Genomic DNA, 20,866 nt, shown 5'->3' with positions numbered 1-20,866 from the left:
AGTGCCTGGTGCTTTTTACAGACTTTAAGGGCCAAGTACTGAATAAGATTTGAAATACATCACAGGAACCAGATGTCTCTCTTTCCAGGACAGTAGACAGAAGGGCCCTGTTCACAGTAAGCTATAGCCACTGGGCTGACAGACAGCACAGCACACTCAGATAATAAAGCAGGATGAGGTCACCGCGGGGTCTGTGAGGGACGTCCCACGGGGTCAGTGCGGGGTCTGTGAGGGACGTCCCATGGGGTCACATGGGGTCTGTGAGGGACGTCCCACGGGGTCACTGCGGGGCCTGTGAGGGACGTCCCACGGGGTCACATGGGGTCTGTGAGGGACGTCCCATGGGGTCAGTGCGGGGTCTGTGAGGGACGTCCCACGGGGTCACTGCGGGGTCTGTGAGGGACGTCCCACGGGGTCAGTGCGGGGTCTGTGAGGGACGTCCCACGGGGTCACTGCGGGGTCTGTGAGGGACGTCCCACGGAGTCACATGGGGTCTGTGAGGGACGTCCCACGGGGTCACATGGGGTCTGTGAGGGACGTCCCACGGGGTCACATGGGGTCTGTGAGGGACGTCCCACGGGGTCACATGGGGTCTGTGAGGGACATCCCACGGGGTCAGTGCGGGGTCTGTGAGGGACGTCCCACGGGGTCACTGCGGGGTCTGTGAGGGACGTCCACGGGGTCACTGCGGGTTCTGTGAGGGACGTCCCACGGGGTCACTGCGGGGTCTGTGAGGGACGTCCCACGGGGTCACATGTGGTCTGTGAGGGACGTCCCACGGGGTCACATGTGGTCTGTGAGGGACGTCCCACGGGGTCACATGGGGTCTGTGAGGGACGTCCCACAAGGTCACATGGGGTCTGTGAGGGACGTCCCACGGGGTCACATGGGGTCTGTGAGGGACGTCCCATGGGGTCACATGGGGTCTGTGAGGGACGTCCCACGGGGTCACATGGGGTCTGTGAGGGACGTCCCACGGGGTCAGTGCGGGGTCTGTGAGGGACATCCCACGGGGTCACATGGGGTCTGTGAGGGACGTCCCATGGGGTCACATGGGGTCTGTGAGGGACGTCCCACGGGGTCACATGGGGTCTGTGAGGGACGTCCCACGGGGTCACATGGGGTCTGTGAGGGACGTCCCACGGGGTCACTGCGGGGTCTGTGAGGGACGTCCCACGGGGTCAGTGCGGGGTCTGTGAGGGACGTCCCATGGGGTCACTGCGGGGTCTGTGAGGGACGTCCCATGGGGTCACTGCGGGGCCCGTGAGGGACATCCCACGGGGTCACATGGGGTCTGTGAGGGACGTGCCACGGGGTCACATGGGGTCTGTGAGGGACGTCCCACGGGGTCACATGGGGTCTGTGAGGGACGTCCCACGGGGTCACATGGGGTCTGTGAGGGACGTCCCACGGGGTCACATGAGGCCTGTGAGGGACGTCCAACGGGGTCACTGCGGGGTCTGTGAGGGACGTCCCACGGGGGTCACATGAGGCCTGTGAGGGACGTCCCACGGGGTCAGTGCGGGGTCTGTGAGGGACATCCCACGGGGTCAGTGCGGGGTCTGTGAGGGACGTCCCACGGGGTCAGTGCGGGGTCTGTGAGAGACGTCCCACGGGGTCAGTGCGGGGCCTGTGAGGGACGTCCCTCGGGGTCAGTGCGGGGTCTGTGAGGGACGTCCCACGGGGTCAGTGCGGGGTCAGTGAGGGACGTCCCACGGGGTCAGTGCGGGGCCTGTGAGGGACGTCCCACGGGGTCAGTGCGGGGTCTGTGAGGGATGTCCCACGGGGTCACATGAGGCCTGTGAGGGACGTCCCACGGGGTCACTGCGGGGTCTGTGAGGGACGTCCCACGGGGTCACTGCGGGGTCTGTGAGGGACGTCCCACAAGGTCACATGGGGTCTGTGAGGGACGTCCCACGGGGTCACATGGGGTCTGTGAGGGACGTCCCATGGGGTCACTGCGGGGCCCGTGAGGGACATCCCACGGGGTCACATGGGGTCTGTGAGGGACGTCCCACGGGGTCACATGGGGTCTGTGAGGGACGTCCCACGGGGTCACATGGGGTCTGTGAGGGACGTCCCACGGGGTCACATGGGGTCTGTGAGGGACGTCCCACGGGGTCACATGAGGCCTGTGAGGGACGTCCCACGGGGTCACATGGGGTCTGTGAGGGACGTCCCACGGGGTCACATGGGGTCTGTGAGGGACATCCCACGGGGTCACATGGGGTCTGTGAAGGACGTCCCATGGGGTCACATGGGGTCTGTGAGGGACGTCCCACAGGGTCAGTGCGGGGTCTGTGAGGGACGTCCCATGGGGTCACATGGGGTCTGTGAGGGACGTCCCATGGGGCCACATGGGGTCTGTGAGGGACGTCCCATGGGGTCACATGGGGTCTGTGAGGGACGTCCCACGGGGTCACATGGGGCCTGTGAGGGACGTCCCACGGGGTCACTGCGGGGCCTGTGAGGGACGTCCCACGGGGTCACTGCGGGGTCTGTGAGGGATGTCCCACGGGGTCACATGGGGTCTGTGAGGGACGTCCCACGGGGTCACTGCGGGGTCTGTGAGGGACGTTCCACGGGGTCAGTGCGGGGTCTGTGAGGGACGTCCCACGGGGTCAGTGCGGGGTCTGTGAGGGACGTCCCATGGGGTCACTGCGGGGTCTGTGAGGGACGTCCCATGGGGTCACTGCGGGGCCCGTGAGGGACATCCCACGGGGTCACATGGGGTCTCTGAGGGACGTGCCACGGGGTCACATAGGGTCTGTGAGGGACGTCCCACGGGGTCACATGGGGTCTGTGAGGGACGTCCCACGGGGTCACATGGGGTCTGTGAGGGACGTCCCACGGGGTCACATGAGGCCTGTGAGGGACGTCCAACGGGGTCACTGCGGGGTCAGTGAGGGACGTCCCACGGGGTCACATGAGGCCTGTGAGGGACGTCCCACGGGGTCACTGCGGGGTCTGTGAGGGACATCCCACGGGGTCAGTGCGGGGTCTGTGAGGGACGTCCCACGGGGTCAGTGTGGGGCCTGTGAGGGACGTCCCACGGGGTCAGTGCGGGGTCTGTGAGGGACGTCCCACGGGGTCAGTGCGGGGTCAGTGAGGGACGTCCCACGGGGTCAGTGCGGGGCCTGTGAGGGACGTCCCACGGGGTCAGTGCGGGGTCTGTGAGGGATTTCCCACGGGGTCACATGAGGTCTGTGAGGGACGTCCCACGGGGGTCACTGCGGGGTCTGTGAGGGACGTCCCACGGGGTCAGTGCGGGGACTGTGAGGGACGTCCCACGGGGTCAGTGCGGGGTCTGTGAGGGATGTCCCACGGGGTCACATGAGGCCTGTGAGGGACGTCCCACGGGGTCACTGCGGGGTCTGTGAGGGACGTCCCACGGGGTCACATGGGGTCTGTGAGGGACGTCCCACGGGGTCACTGCGGGGTCTGTGAGGGACGTCCCACGGGGTCAGTGCGGGGTCTGTGAGGGACGTCCCACGGGGTCACATGGGGTCTGTGAGGGACGTCCCATGGGGTCACTGCGGGGTCTGTGAGGGACGTCCCACGGGGTCACATGGGGTCTGTGAGGGACGTCCCACGGGGTCACATGGGGTCTGTGAGGGACATCCCACGGGGTCACATGAGGCCTGTGAGGGACGTCCCTCGGGGTCAGTGCGGGGTCTGTGAGGGGACGTCCCACGGGGTCAGTGCAGGGTCAGTGAGGGACGTCCCACGGGGTCAGTGCGGGGCCTGTGAGGGACGTCCCACGGGGTCAGTGCGGGGTCTGTGAGGGACGTCCCACGGGGTCACATGGGGTCTGTGAGGGACGTCCCACGGGGTCACTGCGGGGTCTGTGAGGGACGTCCCACGGGGTCACATGGGGTCTGTGAGGGACGTCCCACGGGGTCACATGGGGTCTGTGAGGGACGTCCCACGGGGTCAGTGCGGGGTCTGTGAGGGACGTCCCACGGGGTCACATGGGGTCTGTGAGGGACGTCCCACGGGGTCACATGGGGTCTGTGAGGGACGTCCCACGGGGTCACATGAGGCCTGTGAGGGACGTCCAACGGGGTCACTGCGGGGTCTGTGAGGGACGTCCCACGGGGGTCACATGAGGCCTGTGAGGGACGTCCCACGGGGGTCAGTGCGGGGTCTGTGAGGGACATCCCACGGGGTCAGTGCGGGGTCTGTGAGGGACGTCCCACGGGGTCAGTGCGGGGTCTGTGAGGGACGTCCCACGGGGTCAGTGCGGGGCCTGTGAGGGACGTCCCTCGGGGTCAGTGCGGGGTCTGTGAGGGACGTCCCACGGGGTCAGTGCGGGGTCAGTGAGGGACGTCCCACGGGGTCAGTGCGGGGGCCTGTGAGGGACGTCCCACGGGGTCAGTGCGGGGTCTGTGAGGGATGTCCCACGGGGTCACATGAGGCCTGTGAGGGACGTCCCACGGGGTCACTGCGGGGTCTGTGAGGGACGTCCCACGGGGTCACTGCGGGGTCTGTGAGGGACGTCCCACAAGGTCACATGGGGTCTGTGAGGGACGTCCCACGGGGTCACATGGGGTCTGTGAGGGACGTCCCATGGGGTCACTGCGGGGCCCGTGAGGGACATCCCACGGGGTCACATGGGGTCTGTGAGGGACGTCCCACGGGGTCACATGGGGTCTGTGAGGGACGTCCCACGGGGTCACATGGGGTCTGTGAGGGACGTCCCACGGGGTCACATGGGGTCTGTGAGGGACGTCCCACGGGGTCACATGAGGCCTGTGAGGGACGTCCCACGGGGTCACATGGGGTCTGTGAGGGACGTCCCACGGGGTCACATGGGGTCTGTGAGGGACATCCCACGGGGTCACATGGGGTCTGTGAAGGACGTCCCATGGGGTCACATGGGGTCTGTGAGGGACGTCCCACAGGGTCAGTGCGGGGTCTGTGAGGGACGTCCCATGGGGTCACATGGGGTCTGTGAGGGACGTCCCATGGGGCCACATGGGGTCTGTGAGGGACGTCCCATGGGGTCACATGGGGTCTGTGAGGGACGTCCCACGGGGTCACATGGGGCCTGTGAGGGACGTCCCACGGGGTCACTGCGGGGGCCTGTGAGGGACGTCCCACGGGGTCACTGCGGGGTCTGTGAGGGATGTCCCACGGGGTCACATGGGGTCTGTGAGGGACGTCCCACGGGGTCACTGCGGGGTCTGTGAGGGACGTTCCACGGGGTCAGTGCGGGGTCTGTGAGGGACGTCCCACGGGGTCAGTGCGGGGTCTGTGAGGGACGTCCCATGGGGTCACTGCGGGGTCTGTGAGGGACGTCCCATGGGGTCACTGCGGGGCCCGTGAGGGACATCCCACGGGGGTCACATGGGGTCTCTGAGGGACGTGCCACGGGGTCACATAGGGTCTGTGAGGGACGTCCCACGGGGTCACATGGGGTCTGTGAGGGACGTCCCACGGGGTCACATGGGGTCTGTGAGGGACGTCCCACGGGGTCACATGAGGCCTGTGAGGGACGTCCAACGGGGTCACTGCGGGGTCAGTGAGGGACGTCCCACGGGGTCACATGAGGCCTGTGAGGGACGTCCCACGGGGTCACTGCGGGGTCTGTGAGGGACATCCCACGGGGTCAGTGCGGGGTCTGTGAGGGACGTCCCACGGGGTCAGTGTGGGGCCTGTGAGGGACGTCCCACGGGGTCAGTGCGGGGTCTGTGAGGGACGTCCCACGGGGTCAGTGCGGGGTCAGTGAGGGACGTCCCACGGGGTCAGTGCGGGGCCTGTGAGGGACGTCCCACGGGGTCAGTGCGGGGTCTGTGAGGGATTTCCCACGGGGTCACATGAGGTCTGTGAGGGACGTCCCACGGGGTCACTGCGGGGTCTGTGAGGGACGTCCCACGGGGTCAGTGCGGGGACTGTGAGGGACGTCCCACGGGGTCAGTGCGGGGTCTGTGAGGGATGTCCCACGGGGTCACATGAGGCCTGTGAGGGACGTCCCACGGGGTCACTGCGGGGTCTGTGAGGGACGTCCCACGGGGTCACATGGGGTCTGTGAGGGACGTCCCACGGGGTCACTGCGGGGTCTGTGAGGGACGTCCCACGGGGTCAGTGCGGGGTCTGTGAGGGACGTCCCACGGGGTCACATGGGGTCTGTGAGGGACGTCCCATGGGGTCACTGCGGGGTCTGTGAGGGACGTCCCACGGGGGTCACATGGGGTCTGTGAGGGACGTCCCACGGGGTCACATGGGGTCTGTGAGGGACATCCCACCGGGGTCACATGAGGCCTGTGAGGGACGTCCCTCGGGGTCAGTGCGGGGTCTGTGAGGGACGTCCCACGGGGTCAGTGCAGGGTCAGTGAGGGACGTCCCACGGGGGTCAGTGCGGGGCCTGTGAGGGACGTCCCACGGGGTCAGTGCGGGGTCTGTGAGGGACGTCCCACGGGGTCACATGGGGTCTGTGAGGGACGTCCCACGGGGTCACTGCGGGGTCTGTGAGGGACGTCCCACGGGGTCACATGGGGTCTGTGAGGGACGTCCCACGGGGTCACATGGGGTCTGTGAGGGACGTCCCACGGGGTCAGTGCGGGGTCTGTGAGGGACGTCCCACGGGGTCACATGGGGTCTGTGAGGGACGTCCCACGGGGTCACATGGGGCCTGTGAGGGACGTCCCACGGGGTCAGTGCGGGGTCTGTGAGGGACGTCCCACGGGGTCACTGCGGGGTCTGTGAGGGATGTCCCATGGGGTCACTGCAGGGCCCGTGAGGGACCTCCCACGGGGTCACTGCGGGGCCCGTGAGGGACGTTGCACGGGCATCTTGTGACATGGCCTTGCCTGCCCACTGCCTTCTGGAAAAATGCTGGAGTGGCAGAGTGGTGTCACCCAGTGCTTAGGGGAGCCCTGCGGCAGCTCAGGGTTCTTAGGGTGGGGCTGGGTCTCAGGAGACACCAGTCTTCTCCAGCACCTGGAAGCTGCGGTGGACCACCGTGCGAGGCCCAAGTGGGGAATGATCTCAAAACCTCCCAGGCCTCCCCACAGGGAGACAGAAGCCAGTCAGCACTCCCCACAGTCAGCGACTCTGCCCTACACTGACCTGGCCCCCTACCTCTGCTTCAGTCAGACCTCACCTCGCTGGGCAAGCCCTGGAGTCTGCAGACGGGCATGGGGGGCAGAGTCACGTGGCGGTCCTGCCCTCCCCGGCCCTGGCGCGTGGCTTGCAGGGCTGCCCCTCCCGCCCCTCCCGCCCGCCAGCACAGGCCCCCGGGGCTTCCGGGAGGCATTCCCAGATGGAGGTCTTGCAGGGCTCCGTTCACTGCAGGGTTCCGTTGGTCTGAGCAGCATTGTCACAAAGGCAAGAACAACTCCTTGGCCCCAGAGTGAGTGTTTTGAACACGCTTAGCCTTGAGACTAGTTTTTGTTAGGATTTGTTACATGCTTTTTAAAACATTGATTCATCATGTAACGAAGAGCAAGATTCCATATCAGACTATACACCTTGTGTCACTGCTCCTTCCTCGTCCACAGTGTCCCTTCTAGTGGAACGAGGCCCCTGTCCGCTCCCTTCCCACGGCCTGGCCCACCAGAAGGCTCAGCTCGCGCTGTCCCTGTCAGGCTCTGGTCCATCACCTCTGTGCACTAGCACGAGAGCCCTCACTCGGACTGCAAGTAGAAAGCACCATGGACCCAGGTTGTTTTCACAGGGAAGGTGGGCTGGGTCAGCTCTGCCTCTTCCCCAGGGCTGGGAGGCTGGCAACCAAACACTTTTTTCAAGTCAAACAGTAGAATAAATCAGATAAAAATATTTTTTCTATAAAACTAAAATGGAAAGTAAGAACCATCAATGTAAGTGCCATCCAAGAAGACTTTTGAGACTGCAAATAAACCAAGTAAGTTTTCCCATTTGCACCAAACAGGGGTGGGGGCATCCTATAGTCTAGAACTGAGATAAAAGGTGAGCATCCTATAGTCTAGAACTGAGATAACAAGGAAGCATCCTACAGTCTAGAGCTGAGATAACAAGGAAGCATCCTACAGTCTAGAACTGAGAGAACAAGGAAGCATCCTACAGTCTAGAACTGAGATAACAAGGAAGCATCCTACAGTCTAGATCTGAGAGAACAGGGGCATCCTACAGTCTAGAACTGAGAGAACAAGGAAGCATCCTACAGTCTAGATCTGAGAGAACAAGGAAGCATCCTACAGTCTAGATCTGAGAGAACAGGGGCATCCTACAGTCTAGAACTGAGAGAACAAGGAAGCATCCTACAGTCTAGAACTGAGAGAACAAGGAAGCATCCTACAGTCTAGAACTGAGAGAACAAGGAAGCATCCTACAGTCTAGATCTGAGATAACAAGGAAGCATCCTACAGTCTAGAACTGAGATAACAAGGAAGCATCCTACAGTCTAGATCTGAGATAACAAGGAAGCATCCTACAGTCTAGAACTGAGAGAACAAGGAAGCATCCTACAGTCTAGATCTGAGAGAACAGGGGGCATCCTACAGTCTAGAACTGAGAGAACAAGGAAGCATCCTACAGTCTAGATCTGAGAGAACAGGGGCATCCTACAGTCTAGAACTGAGAGAACAGGGGCATCCTACAGTCTAGAACTGAGAGAACAAGGAAGCATCCTACAGTCTAGATCTGAGATAACAAGGAAGCATCCTACAGTCTAGAACTGAGAGAACAAGGAAGCATCCTACAGTCTAGATCTGAGAGAACAAGGAAGCATCCTACAGTCTAGATCTGAGAGAACAAGGAAGCATCCTACAGTCTAGAACTGAGAGAACAGGGGCATCCTACAGTCTAGAACTGAGAGAACAGGGGCATCCTACAGTCTAGAGCTGAGATAACAAGGAAGCATCCTACAGTCTAGATCTGAGAGAACAAGGAAGCATCCTACAGTCTAGAACTGAGATAACAAGGAAGCATCCTACAGTCTAGAACTGAGAGAACAAGGAAGCATCCTACAGTCTAGAACTGAGAGAACAGGGGCATCCTACAGTCTAGAACTGAGATAACAAGGAAGCATCCTACAGTCTAGAACTGAGATAACAAGGAAGCATCCTACAGTCTAGAACTGAGAGAACAGGGGCATCCTACAGTCTAGAACTGAGAGAACAGGGGCATCCTACAGTCTAGAGCTGAGATAACAAGGAAGCATCTACAGTCTAGATCTGAGAGAACAAGGAAGCATCCTACAGTCTAGAACTGAGATAACAAGGAAGCATCCTACAGTCTAGAACTGAGAGAACAAGGAAGCATCCTACAGTCTAGAACTGAGAGAACAGGGGCATCCTACAGTCTAGAACTGAGATAACAAGGAAGCATCCTACAGTCTAGAACTGAGATAACAAGGAAGCATCCTACAGTCTAGAACTGAGAGAACAGGGGCATCCTACAGTCTAGAACTGAGAGAACAGGGGCATCCTACAGTCTAGAACTGAGATAACAAGGAAGCATCCTACAGTCTAGAACTGAGATAACAAGGAAGCATCCTACAGTCTAGAACTGAGAGAACAGGGGCATCCTACAGTCTAGAACTGAGAGAACAGGGGCATCCTACAGTCTAGAGCTGAGATAACAAGGAAGCATCCTACAGTCTAGATCTGAGAGAACAAGGAAGCATCCTACAGTCTAGAACTGAGAACAAGGAAGCATCCTACAGTCTAGAACTGAGAGAACAAGGAAGCATCCTACAGTCTAGATCTGAGAGAACAAGGAAGCATCCTACAGTCTAGATCTGAGAGAACAAGGAAGCATCCTACAGTCTAGAACTGAGAGAACAGGGGCATCCTACAGTCTAGAACTGAGAGAACAGGGGCATCCTACAGTCTAGAGCTGAGATAACAAGGAAGCATCCTACAGTCTAGATCTGAGAGAACAAGGAAGCATCCTACAGTCTAGAACTGAGATAACAAGGAAGCATCCTACAGTCTAGAACTGAGAGAACAAGGAAGCATCCTACAGTCTAGAACTGAGAGAACAGGGGCATCCTACAGTCTAGAACTGAGATAACAAGGAAGCATCCTACAGTCTAGAACTGAGATAACAAGGAAGCATCCTACAGTCTAGAACTGAGAGAACAGGGGCATCCTACAGTCTAGAACTGAGAGAACAGGGGCATCCTACAGTCTAGAGCTGAGATAACAAGGAAGCATCCTACAGTCTAGATCTGAGAGAACAAGGAAGCATCCTACAGTCTAGAACTGAGATAACAAGGAAGCATCCTACAGTCTAGAACTGAGAGAACAGGGGCATCCTACAGTCTAGAACTGAGAGAACAGGGGCATCCTACAGTCTAGAACTGAGATAACAAGGAAGCATCCTACAGTCTAGATCTGAGATAACAAGGAAGCATCCTACAGTCTAGAACTGAGATAACAAGGAAGCATCCTACAGTCTAGAACTGAGAGAACAGGGGCATCCTACAGTCTAGAACTGAGAAAACAAGGAAGCATCCTACAGTCTAGAACTGAGAGAACAGGGGCATCCTACAGTCTAGAACTGAGATAACAAGGAAGCATCCTACAGTCTAGAACTGAGATAACAAGGAAGCATCCTACAGTCTAGAACTGAGAGAACAGGGGCATCCTACAGTCTAGAACTGAGAGAACAGGGGCATCCTACAGTCTAGAACTGAGATAACAAGGAAGCATCCTACAGTCTAGATCTGAGATAACAAGGAAGCATCCTACAGTCTAGAACTGAGATAACAAGGAAGCATCCTACAGTCTAGAACTGAGAGAACAGGGGCATCCTACAGTCTAGAACTGAGAAAACAAGGAAGCATCCTACAGTCTAGATCTGAGAGAACAAGGAAACATCCTACAGTCTAGAACTGAGAGAACAGGAGCATCCTACAGTCTAGAACTGAGAGGACAAGGAAGCATCCTACAGTCTAGAACTGAGATAACAAGGAAGCATCCTACAGTCTAGAACTGAGAGAACAGGGGCATCCTACAGTCTAGAACTGAGAGAACAGGGGCATCCTACAGTCTAGATCTGAGAGAACAGGGGCATCCTACAGTCTAGAGCTGAGATAACAAGGAAGCATCCTACAGTCTAGATCTGAGAGAACAAGGAAGCATCCTACAGTCTAGAACTGAGAGAACAGGGGCATCTTACAGTCTAGATCTGAGAGAACAGGGGCATCCTACAGTCTAGAGCTGAGATAACAAGGAAGCATCCTACAGTCTAGAACTGAGAGAACAAGGAAGCATCCTACAGTCTAGAACTGAGAGAACAAGGAAGCATCCTACAGTCTAGAACTGAGAGAACAAGGAAGCATCCTACAGTCTAGAACTGAGAGAACAAGGAAGCATCCTACAGTCTAGAACTGAGATAACAAGGAAGCATCCTACAGTCTAGATCTGAGAGAACAAGGAAGCATCCTACAGTCTAGAACTGAGAGAACAGGGGCATCCTACAGTCTAGAACTGAGAGAACAGGGGCATCCTACAGTCTAGAACTGAGATAACAAGGAAGCATCCTACAGTCTAGAACTGAGATAACAAGGAAGCATCCTACAGTCTAGAACTGAGAGAACAGGGGCATCCTACAGTCTAGAACTGAGAGAACAGGGGCATCCTACAGTCTAGAGCTGAGATAACAAGGAAGCATCCTACAGTCTAGATCTGAGAGAACAAGGAAGCATCCTACAGTCTAGAACTGAGAACAAGGAAGCATCCTACAGTCTAGAACTGAGAGAACAGGGGCATCCTACAGTCTAGACTGAGTCACTTGTACCCAAGCAAGCAAGCAGTATTCTCCAGCTCTTCCTGGGGTACAGCAGCCCAGGAACCTGCTGGTGTCCACACACAGATATGAGCATTCTCCACGTGCTGGTGTGCTGTAGGGGAGTGTAGGCTCGGCAAGTGGGTGTACGCACACCGGAGAGCCACTGCCAGCCCCAGGCCAGCGCTGGACACAGAGTGCCTGGCTCCTTTTTTTTTTTTTTAAAGTACTGTTTTCAAACTTTAAAAAATTAAGTATTTTACATAAAGCTTTCTTCCTGCTTAATCCTATAAAAATCGGGAGCTGGGCATTTTGTAACCTGCATCTCCTTGGTGAGCAGCTGGCTGGGGTGAGGCTGCTCTTCCCAGGACCCCAGGGCTCATGGCTCCAACGGTCTGTCTTCCCAATCCAGCGGTCCTGAGCTCTGGATTCTCCCTGAGGCTGTGATCATCAAGGTCAGCCTGCATTCTTCATAGAGACTGCCTTCCGGCAGGTGCTACAAAGCTGAGCTCCTGGACACATACTCTCTGGACAGAGTTCCGCAAGACAATTTGGAGGGTGTGGCCTTGAGATCTGTGTGTGTGTGTGTGTGTGTGTGTGTGTGTGTGTGTCAGGATCACAGGTATTGAAGGCTAGAAAGAGTCCTGGGACTCTTTCTTTAAGGGACAGGAAAGGCAAAGGCGCTGCTCTGTCCAGCCTCAGAGCCACAGGCTGCCTTTGGCTACAGATCTCTGAAATGTGGCCTCAGTGGGGCTCAATGCTCACTAGAAATATTCTAGGTTCTAAGACAGCATAAAATAATTTAAAGTAATAACTTTATATTGAACAAAAGTCAAAATGATAAAGAATTAGATACATTTGGGTAAATGTAAAATTAAAACCTACATTACATGCCTCTCTTTTACTTCACGTGGCTACTAGAAAAACTTAAATCAGTTGTATGGCTCATCTTGAGTTCTATTGGAAAGACCAGTCTAGAACCAAGACCAGATTCTGAGGTCTGCTGGAGGTCTGTGGGCTGTTTTAACAGAACCTTACTTTGATTTTACTTTCTTTCTTGAAGAAGATAAAATTGTGGCATAGATCATAGAAAAAGAAAGCACAAGGCCAGGCTCCTGTGGCTCACACTTATAATGCTAGCTGAGATCTGAGGATTGCGGTTCAAGGCTAGCCTGGGCAGGAAAGTCTGTGAGACTCTTATCTTCCATAAACTATTCAGAACAGGCTGGAAGTGGTACTGTGGCACAAGTGGTAGAGCCTCACTTTAAGCACAAAGAGACTCAGCGAAACACCTTGGCCCTGAGTTCAAGCCCTAGGGCTGGCAAAAAAGAAAGCACAAAGATAAAAGTTGTTGTTACTTTTGATGAATGGGTGCTGTCCCAAAGCCCTTCTGTGGGAGGCCCGGTCAGTCTCTTTCTGACCAACCGAGAACAGAGTGGACAGGTTCACAGGGTTTACAACAGGTCTGTCTTCAAGAAAATAAAAGTATTATTTCAGTGTTCATAAGGTTTTGGGGTGAGTTTCTATCATTATTAAATGGACTAAAGTCACTGTAATAAGAATGGCCAAGATTTAAAATGGAAGAATTCAAACAAATGCTCAGTTCTTGAAAAATTAGAGCTGACTTTGAAAACGTAATTGTGACTGTTATCAAGCCAGGGAAACCGTTGCTGTTAGAGACCGAGGCTTTCTTTTACAAGGTTTGCACGATGCCCTCCCTGGCACACTGCTACGTGAGGTTTGCTTGCAGTGTGCTAACACTGGGAAAGGCAGACCCGACCCATCAGTACCCGCCCACAGTCAGGAGAGGAGGCTATGCGAAGAAGTCTGCCTTTCCCAAATGAGCAGATGAGCCCGTCCAGGACCTACCTCTGTGGCTTTTGGGTTGAGTGCTTAGAAGCTCTGCACATTTTGTTTCTTCCTCCTGTATTTCCAGATGAAACCGGCATTCTGGATGGATGCTGTTCACCTGTTCAAGGTTGAAAGAAATAGAAGCATCTAAATTGTGCAAGAGGCAAGTCAAGCAAAAATCAACATGATTCTAAACTGCTTTCAAACTAACACTCATGTAAAAGTGATCAGTCACTTGGCTGTGAAGGCCTAGCAAATGCTTCCAGGAGCACTAACGAGGTCACAAGCCAGGTGACAGGAGCTGGCAGGGGATTTGTCTTTAGCTCAAGTATGGTGGGGACATTCCAGTGGCAAGTAACCCCGGTGTGCAAGATTGATCCTGTGAGAGGTCATCATGGCAGATGACCTAAAGTGATGTCTCTATGAATTGAAGGACTCCATACTACTGTGTCAGATAGAGATGGTGTACCTGTTACCAAACTGGCCGATGACAATGCTTGCTGACCATGCCTTGTGATCCGGCTTCTTATCTACTTTTGCACTTGCAATAGACCAAGGGAGCAAACTTGGACTTTTAAAGAATAAAAGCATCATCTGTTACTTTAACACCTGCCAAGTGGTTCGATTCAATCCTTTACCTCTCCTGCTGAGTTTTATAGCCAGTAGCAATGCCAACACAGCACTAATTGTCAGCCTAGAAAAGGAACTTGCTCTGTTGTTTGAAGAAGTGATCAAAGTAGTGGTTTTGATGTATACCTCATCTTGTTACAACAACCCAAGTCAATCCAGTGATCTTTAGACCACAAGGCTTTTCTCTGTATGTAAGTATGCAAGTAAGAATGGGCCTCTCTTCCACCTTACACTAGAGACGCAGCCTGTAGGTGTAGTTTATAGGTGGACCAGGCATTACACTCACTTTGTGAGGAAGAATAGGGACAAGCTGACATGGTTCAGCCGATCGCTCTGCAGCCACCACACATGCATGGGGTCCTGGGAAGTGGGTCAGAATCAAAATGCTGTGTTGCTCACTTGAGCCTTTGAGTGTTCCCTGTGGTAGAGGACTCTCGGGAGGTAAGGGCACAGCAGACCCTCTTCCTGTAACAATGAGGACATATTTTTCCTTCCATGGTGTTTTATTTCTTTGTACTGAGAGCGAGGAACATAAAATGGCTTAGTAAATGTAATAAAATCAGTACAATCACTACATTATGTATTATGTTGTGGTGTAGACATATATATATATAATAAGTTCAGCGGGTGCTTCTCTTTAATGAAAAGGAAAATTATAGCTTATTCTTTTCTTCCTACTCTGCTCTCTATAACCAATCAGCGTTTTATCAATTGTTCTTTACAGAATTTAAATATGATTTTTTCTGAATCCTGCTTCCAGTATCAGTATGACTATAAATATGATAGCTTTAGCCATTTTTTCATGAGTATAAATAAAATAGTATTAAAAAAAATAAAAAAGTGATCACTTTCATTTTCTTTGCCCCATTTGTTAGGAAATGGAAAGACTTGGAAAAAAATTATATTAAGTGAAGTAAGCCAGGCCCAAAGAAACATAGGTCCCATGGTTTCCCTTATTTGCAATTACTAGTACATGTCTGAATCAAGCAGAAACGGTCAGATAAGTTGATGTGAAGTGAAATGAACCCTAGGATAAGGACTCAAGTGGTTTTTCTTTCTTGTGATTGTTTCTAACATATTTATAAGATGATTTCTTTGTTGCTTTGTATGTCCCTCCCCCATGGTATAACCCCTGCTTTCACTGTATTTGATGTTGGTATAATTTGGGGAGGGGAAGGGAAAAAAACAAATCATCGAAATAGGGATACAGGTTCAAAATAGGGATACAAGTGGACCCATTGCAACAATGGGATGTACAAGTCGTTGAAAACAAACTTTACAACTTTGGCAGGTGGGGTTGGGGGGGGAGTGTAGTCCTGGAGATGGGAGGGCAGGGATGGTAAAGGAAAAACAAAGGAGGAAGCACCAATGTTAGATAAGAAATGCACTCATTACCTTGCTCATGTAATTGTAACCCTTCTGTGTGGTATTTTCACAATAAAAAACTTATTAATAATAAAAAATCTTTTCACTTTGTAAAAGGTTTTTTTTAATGAAAGAAAATCAAATAAAGTTTTTTTTGATTCTGAGCAGGAAAGTTAACACACTACATTGTTGTTAGTATTAATTTAAGGGCAATGGAGCTCTTTTAACGAACTCATAATGACTCATTATTCAAGGCCATCCTCTTCATAGCCTTTGATTTGATTCAAGTAAGCGCATGTTTATTCTTAAGGACGGTGTGCTATACACAGAGCCTCATCTGAGGACCATCTGTGTTCACTGTGGTTGTAAGAGGATAATGGTATTTTTAAAGGTTTCAGGACACAATGGAAACTTAACCCTTACAGACAAAACTGTCATCATTTTGACCCTAGCACTTGATGTAAAGGAGTTTTTCGAATAGATGAGAGGCATGGGAAAGGAGGGCAGAGGGGAGAGCCACACCACGGTGGTTCCACAGCCATGGACAGTTTCTAGTCAGGACACACAGCCAGGTCACAGACTCCGTGTGCGGTGTCACCGATGCTCTCCACCGGCAGGTAGCAGGCAGAGGCCCGCAGGCTTGCATCTCAGCACCGTTCTCGACTCTGCTTCACAAACACTCACATTCTTTGTTTCTGTGCCTGTCTCAGACCTCAGCGAGAGGAAAAGGCCGTAGCTGTCCCCAGCCGCCACCCACGTCCCTCCTTCTCTTCTCTCTCCTTCTCTCTCTTCTTCCTTCTTTTCTCCCTCCTCCTGCTCCTCTTTCTTTTTCTCCCTTCATCTCATATTCCACACTTTCTCTCTGTATTTCTCTTTCTCTGTCTTGACCTTACTCTCTCCTCTCATTAAGACTTTACTTTTACTAAAATAGTAAGAAATAGAATCATACCCTTGGCCATATTGTGGCCATCTGTGTTTACCCCCCTACTGATACAGGTCATCCAGAATTCCATGCAAGATTTCCTACCAGAATTAAAAGAAGAAACCTAGGCTGGATTCTTCTTAATCTATTAACTCAACCACCAAACGTAGAGGTTCCCTGCAAGCCTTGTGTTTCTCACACATCAGCAGGTGATTGTCTACATTTCAGAGTTGGTGAGGGCTATATCCATTTTAAAATAAAAACGTGCTCAAAGCCTGGGAGTAGCCGGCATTTTCAGGACGCGCTTTGGGACACTTGAAGGCCCACTGGAGCAGATTCGTCCCCAGGTCTCTGGGGCCATCTCCAGGCTCTGGGCTCTGGGGTCATCTCTGGGCTCCGGGGCCATCTCCAGGTTCCGGGGCTTCTCTGGGCCTCCAGGGTCATCTCTGGGTTCCGGGGTCATCTCCAGGCTCCGGGGTCATCTCGGGCTCTGGGGTCATCTTGGGCTCCTGGTCATCTCGGGCTCTGGGGTCATCTTCGGGCTCCGGGGCTACCCGAGCCGTGGCGCGCGCCGGAAAACCAGAATTCGATCAGCGATCAGTTTTCCTTAAACAAGGGCGCTGGCCGCAAAAGCTCCAGAAGAGCGAGCCTTCCTCCCACCGCCGTGGGGTGCGCCCTGACACGCGTGTGCCACGAGCAAGGGGGGGTGCACCCTGACACGCGCACACCACGCGCACGGGGGTGCACCCTGACACGCGCGAACCACGCGCACGGGGGTGAGCCCTAACACGCGCGAACCACGCACAGGGGGGTGCGCCCTGACACGCGCATACCACGCGCACGGGGGTGCGCCCTGACACGTGCACACCACGCGCACGGGGGTGAGTCCTACACGCGCGAGCCACGCACAGGGGGGTGCGCCCTGACACGCGCATACCACGCACAGAGGGGTGCGCCCTGACACGCGCGAGCCACGCACACGGGGGTGCGCCCTGACACGCGCACACCACGCACAGGGGGGTGCGCCCTGACACGCGCGAGCCACGCACAGGGGGGTGCGCCCTGACACGCGCATACCACGCACACGGGGGTGCGCCCTGACACGCGCATACCACGCACAGAGGGGTGCGCCCTGACACGCGCATACCACGCACACGGGGGTGCGCCCTGACACGCGCATACCACGCACACGGGGGTGCGCCCTGACACGCGCATACCACGCACAGAGGGGTGCGCCCTGACACGCGCGAGCCACGCACACGGGGGTGCGCCCTGACACGCGCGAGCCACGCACAGGGGGGTGCGCCCTGACACGCACACACCACGCACAGGGGGGTGCGCCCTAACACTCGCGAGCCACGCACAGGGGGTGCGCCCTGACACGCACACACCACGCACAGGGGGTTGCGCCCTAACACGCGCGAGCCACGCACAGGGGGTGCGCCCTGACACGTGCGCACCACACGCACAGGGGTTGCGCCCGTGAGACACGCGTGCCACGCTCAGGGCGGGGGCCCTGGGGTCGGAGCCAAGGAGGAGGCTGAACCCCGGGCCGCGCGGCCGAGGCTCTGCGGGAACACGCGGGTCCTCGGGTTCCCACGGACACTGACATGAACCGGCCGGGCCCGGAGCCAGGAGGGGCCCAGGCTACGCACCCCCAGCCGCTCTCCAGCCGGGCCCGGCGGGGGGCGGAGGATGCGGCGTCGGTGCGGAGGGACCACCGGGTGCAGCGACCTGCCGGGACTCGGGGACCCCAGCACGGGACTCGGGGACCCCAGCCCGGGACTCGGGGACCCCAGCCTGGGACTCGGGGACCCCAGCCCGGGACTCGGGGACCCCAGCCTGGCACTCGGGGACCCCAGCCCGGGACTCGGGGACCCGCGGCCGGGACTCGGGGACCCCAGCCCGGGACTCGGGGACCCCAGCCTGGAACTCGGGGACCCAGCCCGGGACTCGGGGACCCCAGCCTGGCACTCGGGGACCCCAGCCTGGGACTCGGGGACCCCAGCCTGGGACTCGGGGACCCCAGCACGGGACTCGGGGACCCCAGCCCGGGACTCGGGGACCCCAGCCTGGGACTCGGGGACCCCAGCCCGGGACTCGGGGACCCCAGCCTGGCACTCGGGGACCCCAGCCCGGGACTCGGGGACCCGCGGCCGGGACTCGGGGACCCCAGCCCGGGACTCGGGGACCCCAGCCTGGAACTCGGGGACCCAGCCCGGGACTCGGGGACCCCAGCCCGGGACTCGGGGACCCCAGCCCGGGACTCGGGGACCCCAGCCTGGCACTCGGGGACCCCAGCCTGGGACTCGGGGACCCCAGCCTGGGACTCGGGGACCCAGCCCGGGACTCGGGGACCCGCGGCCGGGACTCGGAGACCCCAGCCCGGGACTCGGGGACCCCAGCCCGGGACTCGGGGACCCCAGCCCGGGACTCGGGGACCCGCGGCCGGGACTCGGGGACCCCAGCCCGGGACTCGGGGACCCCAGCCCGGGACTCGGGGACCCCAGCCCGGGACTCGGGGACCCGCGGCCGGGACTCGGAGACCCCAGCCCGGGACTCGGGGACCCCAGCCCGGGACTCGGGGACCCCAGCCCGGGACTCGGGGACCCGCGGCCGGGACTCGGGGACCCCAGCCCGGGACTCGGGGACCCCAGCCCGGGACTCGGGGACCCCAGCCCGGGACTCGGGGACCCGCGGCCGGGACCCGGGAACTCTCAGCAGGGGACCCGCGGCCGGGGCGCAGCGACCAGCCGAGCCAGTTCATCTAACTGGAGTCAAAGAAGACGCGGGTCCCGCCTCTGGCGAGGCCGTGGGGCTGCGCCTCCGGGTCCCGCAGCCCGGGAGAGGGTCCGGCCCGGCCGCGGGACGCGGGCGGCACTCACCGGCAGCAGCAGCCAGCAGCAGCAGCAGCAGCTCAGCAGCGCGGGCGCCCTCATCCCGGGCTCGGCGCTCCGCCGCCCCAGCGCCCGCACGGGCTCCCAACGCCTGGCTGGGCTCGGTCCCCGCGGGGCCCGCGCCCGCCGCCGCCCGGCCCCGCCCCGCGCTCAAGCCCCGCCCCGCGCCCCGCCCCGCGCCCCGCGCCTACCACCACCCCCCAGCCCGAGCCCCGCCCCGAGCCCCGCCCCGAGCCGCCCCCTCCCCTGCCTCCTCCAGAGCGCTGGGAGACGGGAATAAAAAGGTCGAGGCCGCCCAGGGGGCGCCGTCCGCCCCGCCCGTGGCTCTGCCCTCGCCCCGCCCCTCCCTGGCTGCCCTCTCCCCGCCCCGCCCCCGCCCCCCGCCCCGCCCCCCGCCCCGCCCCGCCCCCGCCCCGCCCCCGCCCATGCCCCCGTCCTGACTGCCCTCTCCCCGCCCCGCCCCGCCCATCGCCCCGCCCATGCCCCGCCCCGCCCTTGCCCCGCCCCCGCCCTTGCCCCGCCCTCTCTCCTCCCCAGAGCAGGGAGACGGGAATGAAAAGCAGGTCACGGCCGCTGGGCCGCCGCCCGCTCGAGGGCGGGGCTCGCGTTCGCCCAAGGCTGGAAATCCGCCGGCGAGCCTGGAACAGCGCCTTCGCCCCGAGTTCGAGGCCAGAGGCGCCCAGGTGCCATGGTGACACCTGTCCTGAGAAGAGGCCCAGAGCCGGGCTTCCTGGGGAGCCCTGACCCCGCCCAGGACAGGGGAGGGTGCAGCCCTGACCCCTGACCCCGCCCAGGACAGGGAGGGTGCAGCATCCCAGTGGACCCCTTGGCCCAGGCAGGAGCAGAGCCTTCTCAGAAATGGACCTTCCTTCCAGCCAGGCCCAGCGCAGGGCCAGCGCGGTCCTGAGGTTCCCTGTCCGCATCCTTTCTGGCCTGGTCCTGTGGGTGGACATGCTTTCTAGCCCTGTGGGGTGGACATGCTTTCTGGCCCTGTGGGTGGACATGCTTTCTGGCCCTGTGGGGTGGACATGCTTTCTGGTCCTGTGGGTGGACATGCTTTCTAGCCCTGTGGGTGGACATGCTTTCTGGCCCTGTGGGTGGACATGCTTTCTGGTCCTGTGGGTGGACATGCTTTCTAGCCCTGTGGGGTGGACATGCTTTCTGGCCCTGTGGGTGGACATGCTTTCTGGTCCTGTGGGTGGACATGCTTTCTGGTCCTGTGGGTGGACATGCTTTCTGGTCCTGTGGGTGGACATGCTTTCTAGCCCTGTGGGTGGACATGCTTTCTGGCCCTGTGGGTGGACATGCTTTCTGGTCCTGTGGGTGGACATGCTTTCTAGCCCTGTGGGGTGGACATGCTTTCTGGCCCTGTGGGTGGACATGCTTTCTGGCCCTGTGGGGTGGACATGCTTTCTGGTCCTGTGGGTGGACATGCTTTCTGGTCCTGTGGGGTGGACATGCTTTCTGGTCCTGTGGGGTGGACATG

At 57.9% G+C, this 20,866-nt stretch overlaps 1 protein-coding gene and 1 pseudogene across 1 annotated transcript in view; one reads left to right on the top strand and one right to left on the bottom strand.

The window, feature by feature from the left end:
• The window catches only part of Vipr2 (vasoactive intestinal peptide receptor 2), an 81,916-nt gene extending 62,453 nt beyond the window's left edge, over window positions 1-19,463 (bottom strand). The window contains exons 1-2 of the mRNA XM_042701022.1: window positions 19,369-19,463; window positions 13,585-13,684 (exon numbers count right to left, since the gene is read on the bottom strand). Of these exons, the coding sequence (XP_042556956.1) occupies window positions 13,585-13,684; window positions 19,369-19,422 (154 nt within the window). The 5' untranslated portion in view covers window positions 19,423-19,463. The remainder of the gene's footprint in view (window positions 1-13,584; window positions 13,685-19,368) is intronic.
• LOC122126414 lies at window positions 13,961-17,094 on the top strand (annotated as a pseudogene).
• Window positions 19,464-20,866: the final 1,403 nt, after the last annotated feature.

Source organism: Dipodomys spectabilis, unplaced genomic scaffold (genome assembly GCF_019054845.1).
Source record: "Dipodomys spectabilis isolate Male_0828 unplaced genomic scaffold, ASM1905484v1 ptg000277l, whole genome shotgun sequence".
NCBI lineage: Eukaryota > Metazoa > Chordata > Mammalia > Rodentia > Heteromyidae > Dipodomys > Dipodomys spectabilis.
Note: the sequence above shows the minus strand (reverse complement) of the source record. Positions and strands in the feature narration are given on the sequence as shown.